The 6,000-nt window shown below is 46.4% G+C and overlaps 1 protein-coding gene across 1 annotated transcript in view; it reads left to right on the top strand.

Annotated features, from left to right (window-relative positions):
* Positions 1-260: 260 nt before the first annotated feature.
* The window catches only part of LIN7A (lin-7 homolog A, crumbs cell polarity complex component), a 121,436-nt gene continuing 115,696 nt past the window's right edge, over positions 261-6,000 (top strand). The window contains exon 1 of the mRNA XM_027071170.2: positions 261-697. Within this exon, the coding sequence (XP_026926971.1) occupies positions 616-697 (82 nt within the window). The 5' untranslated portion in view covers positions 261-615. The remainder of the gene's footprint in view (positions 698-6,000) is intronic.

Raw genomic sequence — 6,000 nt, 5'->3', positions numbered from 1 at the left:
CCTTAAGTCAGTTATCTTATATACTGTTACAAACCAACATTCCAAAGGGGGGGGTACTTTAACAGAAATTAACAGCAACTATAATGAAATCCCAACATTTCTGAACTAGAAGCATTTTGTCTCTAAGGGATGGGATTACCGGATTGACAAATTCTCCGAATCTGAAAAAAAAAAAAAATCCATCTCTCCAACTCCCTCCCTCTCCTCCCCACCCCCTTTCACTCCGCCTCCCCCCTCTCCCCCCCCCCCCCCCCCCCCCGGCACACCTACACTCTGACCATTTTTATTTGAGTGGAAAGTTGAAAGCGAACACAACACCGGCTGCACCCATCCGGCGCTCGTTGGGGTGGCATAGCAAAGTTCTAGGGCAGAGCCTTCCTGCCCGGAGCCCGCGATGCAGCCGCCTTCCGATACCTGCTCAGCTTCACGCCGCAACTGAAGGTCCGCCCGCCGCGGAACAGTTGCGTCTCCATCTGGCTGCCAACCCACCCAAGCTTTCTTCTCCTCCACCACCACCACCTTCCCTCCTTCCCCCCGCCTCCCCCTCCTTTCCGTCTTCCCTCTCCACCCCCGCCCCCAATCTCCTCCTCTTTTTCTCACTACAAGCGGTTGCTGATGCTGAAGCCGAGCGTCACTTCGGCTCCCACGGCAGACATGGCGACATTGACAGTGGTCCAGCCGCTCACTCTGGACAGAGGTAAGGGAGCGGCTCGCCCGCCAGCCCACTGCGTCCCCTCTGCCTGCCCCTCTGCCCCTGCCAACTCCCACCGGGACAGCCGGACGCGCTCGAGCAGGGGCTGCGGGGCGGGCGAAAACGAGCGATAACGAGCGTAGAAGGCGTTCGCGCCAGGAGCAGGACACTTTCTTCCCCTTTCTCTGCCCGCCACGTCCCCACTGCCCCCGCACGCTGCACTCGCCCGGCCGAGGGATGCCTTCGTCGGGCTCTGGCGCCCCCGCCGCCACTCCCAGCCCCTCGCCGGGTCGCCTAGGGGCCGCCGGCTTTGTTGGAGCTGAGGCGCAGGGACCGGTAGGCGCCCGGGCTCGGGGCTGGAGAGGGGCAGGGAGGAAGCTCGCCGTGCCGGGCGAGGGCGCCTGCAGCCGGAGACCAGGGAAGTCTGGCGAGAGAGCCGCCTGCTAGCCAGCGCGGCCCGGGGAAGGGGGGGGGGGGGGTAGGGGAGGAGGGGGGTCCAGGAGGGAGGAAGTTTGTCCGGGCGCCGGGGAGGACGAAGGTCGGTCCGGCTGCGGGTGCTCAGGCGGCCGCCCGGGGGCGGAGGAGGCGCACCCGGGGTGGCCTGTGCCGGGGCGCACGGCTGCCGGGCTGCGGCGGCGGGGAGTCGCCCTCGGCCGAAAGGGCAACGCGGGGCGCGGGCAGCAGTGGCGGGGCTAGGGGCGCAGCGTCGCTGCAGCGGAGCCCGACTCTGCTCGGCTTCGTGCTCCGAAGGTGGCCGGGGTGTCCTCTGCCCCCGCCACCCGCAGCTCTCCGGTGGTGGCAACTCAGTTTCTCCTGCCCCAGCCAGCCTGGTTTCTCTCCCAGCCCGGGCGCCAGCGCGATGCCGGGGCTGCGGAAGGCGCCGGGACACTGCGCAGGCTGGGTTGAAATTCAACTTCTGACCCGCGACCCTCGGCGCCCTGCTCTCAGACTTGAATGGGGGAAGCAGTGTTTGCTTCCCCCCAGAGCCTTGCCAAGCCTAAGGCTAGAAGGCTCCGCTGCGCTGGGGGCCTCTCTGGAGCGCGCGTGCGAGGTTATACCTGTGCCTGTGTGTTCAGGTTTCCTTTCTGGCTTCCGACGTCTAGTTATGTTAGCGCTGGAGTCCCACGACGCCGCCGCAGCGGAGGACACCTGCTCGTCCCGGTCCGCAGCGGCCGGATTTAGGACCCTGGGCGGCCATTTGGAGATGGTGTGCTCAGTCGAAGATGATTTAGTCCGATGTGCCTCTAAAAATATTCTTCTAGCAGATTAAACTGGACTGTGGAGCAAAGCAAAAGAGCATCCTGCTGCGAGTACAGTGCAAAGCCGGTGAACTCAGTAGGGCTTTAATTTGGAGAGACTGAGGATGACTTTAACGCAATCTGTTGGCGCCAGAACAGATATTATGTGGTGCCCATAGCAACCTTACTTGGGGTAAGAGTTGAAAAATTAGCCAAAAAAAAAAAAAAAGTAATAATTGATTTTGTGTTGGGAAATGTTGATTTGCAAGTTAGTAAATTAATAACAGTACTTAAAGAGCTCAGAAATGCACTCTATAATCCATGAATGCACCCCAGTATCATCATCTATACTAAGCAGGATAAATCCATTGCCACTAAGCGCCGAACAGATGGCGAGCTATTAGAAATTATAGATTTCCCATGAATTTCTGTTTTAATGTAATGGGCTCTTATGTTGTCCCATTACTAAATCAGTCTTTAAACATCCCAAGTAAAACGACTACATTGGGAGAAAAAACAAACTCCAAGAAAACTGCATACCTGGGCAATTTTACATATTGCTACTGCTGAAAATACTTCACTTTTTGGATTTTATCCTGACCCTTAGATTCCTTACTCAGTTGTGGAGAAGAACCGCAGTCAGACCTAGATCTATTCTTAAAGTTTGTTCTTGTTCACAGCCAGACAGTACCTGTCCTTTCCAGTGTGATTAGGTCCGTTTAGTAAGTAGCTCAAGAGGCAAAATGAGGCTGTGGATGTAACTGAATAAATTAACCAGAAGCTAACTGCAAAGTATGTAATTAACGGAGATGGGTTATTGACATCATTGCTGCGCATGAAGTCAAATATTTTTCCCATACCTTATTAAAATGTGATTAATTAATTGATTAATAGCATCATTAAACCAATGAAAGAAGGGGTTCTGAAAATGTTCCTACAAAAAAACCAAAGTCTTTTTAAAAAGGCAGCATAATAATATGTACGTTGGTCCCATCTAGTTATAACTGTCATACTTACATTGGATGGCTTGGTTAGCATCTTTGGGCATCAGTTCTTTTGTGGGGAGCAGGGAGGTTGTTTGTTTTGTTTTGGTTTGTTTTTTTTGCTCCATAAGGAATTTAGATGAGATGATTCTGACACTGTGCAGCTTTAACAGTCTATAATTCGATTAGTTGCAATCAGAACTCAGTGTCTGATCATCTATTGCAAGGTTTTCCAGATTACTCCCTCTCCCAGGTTGTTGCGGTGCCCTTTGATGTGCTTGGAGGTCACTCACTGATTTGGCCCTATCAAAGCATTTCTCACATGCTGATGATGTATCTGTCTCCTTTCTGAATGGTGCTCCTTGAGGGAAGAGACCATTTCTAAAATCATCTTGGTATTCTCTGTGCCTGTCATAGTTCCTGATGCACAGTAGATCAAAAATTAATGTAAGTTAGTGTAAGTGAACTAAGGACTGCAGTGATTTCAGCAATGTTAAAAGATAGGGATTTAGTAGTGAACCAAGGTACAGTTCATGGATTCGCAATATTTTGGCCCTGGGAAAGATGGCAGGAAGAACACAGGCCAATGATTCTTAACCTTTCTTTTCCGTTTTGTGTTTGTTGGATTCCAGTCAGTAACCATAGCTCACCAAAGTTATGATTAATAACCAAGAGGAGTTGGGGCAGGTGGGCAAAGGAGAAGAAGGAAAGAAGATGCTTGACTAGACCTTCCAAGGGCATCTCAGCAAACCTAAAGCATGAATCCATAGTTTGATTTTTTTCTAGCATCTTTCCTTTTCAAGTGAAAAATATTGAAGAAGCAATGATAAGTATTTTCAAGGTTACTCTACTAGTGAGTGGGACATTTTATGCTAAAATTTAGATTTTCTTGTTTGATGCCCTTTGCACCATAAACTGATTTATCTGGAATCTTCAGGGCAAAGGTTTTAATTAAATCAAACCTACGATTGAAATTAAGATTTACTCCTCCCAGAATTTAAAAGATACTATCTGAAAGCAAGATGCTCAGAGGTCTGCACTAGCTTCTTGGATCTTATTTGGGAAGAAAGCCTTTGCCAAGATCAGACTGGGCCCTGGAAGGGATGAACAGAGTTACTTAAGGTTTTCACCACTCTGTGCATATTCCAAACTCTTTTCCACCTGTCATTAAGACCTCAGATTAACCCTGTGTAGGCCTCTGGGTGGCTATGAGCCAGAGTAGGCTCCTGTTCACTCTGGTCCCAGTACTTTGGATTCTTCACTAACCCATTGAGTGCCTGGTATAAGCCAGACCCTACTGTGGAATTGGTTAATACAGTGGTAAGCTAAACAGACATATTCTAGTCTCTGTGGCAATTAGAGCCCATGCGGGGAGAGAGATTAATACACACACATACACCCGCACATACACGTACACAATTTACTCATTCAATAAATATTCATTCCTTGAATGTATGTATCATATATGTGTATCTGTGTGTATATATATATATATATATATATATATATATATATATATATGATAATAATATACTATAGAAATGCCAGAAACAAAGTTTCTGCTTTCCTGGTCCTTAAGAGCGTAGTGGGGGGTAATAGATAATAAATAAGGGATTAATTAATTAATTCAGCAAATAAGTATTAAGTGTCAGCCTTATGGAAAGCACTGTTTTCAGGTTTGTGGCTAATGAACATAAGAGATAAAGTCTAATGGAGTTTATACACTAATGAGTGAGTGACTCACAGAACATATACACGTAAAACTAAGTGCCACGAAGAAAAAATAAGACTGGGTCAGGGACAGTGGCAGGGGCTGCTGTTGTGCATATGATAGTCAAGAAAGGTCCTCCTTCCTAAATGGATGATGCTTGAGAAAAGATCCAAAGGAAATGAAGCAAACTTTGCAGATGTCTTGGGGAATGCACTCTGGAGAAGGAGGTCACGTGTGCAATCTGGGAAAACAAGGAAGTCAACATGGAAATGGGAGCACAGGGAAGACTGGTGGAAAATGAATGTGTGAAGTTGGTGGCCAGGGGTCAGATGATGTATTTTATGATTAGGATTTTAGATTGTTGGTTGAAAGCATGAAGTACTATGAAGACAATGGAAATGACAAAAGGATGGAGACTAATGGGGGAGGACCTATTTATTTAGATTGTGCTGGTCAAGGTAAGCTCCATGAGAAAGGAAAATTTAAACTGAGTTCTGATATATTAATAAGATTCTTAGGAACGGCATTCTGGATAATTCTGGATAAAGGGAAGAAGACCCTAAAAGCAACTAGTACGTGTATATCTTGACTACCATCCCATTAATACATCTATAACCAAACATATAATCAAAAAGAAAAATTACCAAGAAGTAATAGCACTCTAGGTATTCATCCTAGGATAGGAATATGGTTTCAAGTATACTAAGAAATCTATAGATCAGCTTTTGCTTCTTATTACTAGGCTAAAATATCATATAATTAAACTTTCAAAGGCATACCGAACACTGTAATTTACATGTCACTATGCATAAATCTACATGTCGAACCCAAGTGGTCGTAATATGAGATATAGTTGCTTTTAGTCTAGTATTTTATATTAGTGATATAGGAAGTAGTGTCTATAACTTACCCTTGTGGCAAAGAGGAGAGGCTGATAAGGAGATTAGTATGGAGTCTTCTCTGCCAGAGTTTAAGATGTTTATAGCAATTCTTCCCTACACCAGAGGTTAGTTTGCCCCATTATAATCTCTAAAACCAGGAATGACCTTCAGCTAAACTCAAGAGACCAAAGCAGGATGCAATCTACGATACTTAACACTTTTGTAACAACACAGGAATACTTCACTACATTCAAGACTCCATGGATTTAGGTACTTTCTTAAATATAGTAGTTCAGACTCTCCTTCACTCTCCATCTCAAGGTTGGAAAAGGAAATACAACAGAATTCTTCAAAATTTCACGTCTGTGTAACTTCTCCCTCTAACTTTAATCAGAGGGAGATTTTTTTTTTTAAATCATCATTCATAAACAAATAATACAAAACCAGGTCTTGTAGAAATAGGGATAAATAAAGCAATTGCTAGGAGTAATTAAAA

This window comes from Acinonyx jubatus, chromosome B4, assembly GCF_027475565.1.
Source record: "Acinonyx jubatus isolate Ajub_Pintada_27869175 chromosome B4, VMU_Ajub_asm_v1.0, whole genome shotgun sequence".
Taxonomy (NCBI): domain Eukaryota; kingdom Metazoa; phylum Chordata; class Mammalia; order Carnivora; family Felidae; genus Acinonyx; species Acinonyx jubatus.
This window is presented reverse-complemented; position numbering and strand designations above follow the sequence as displayed.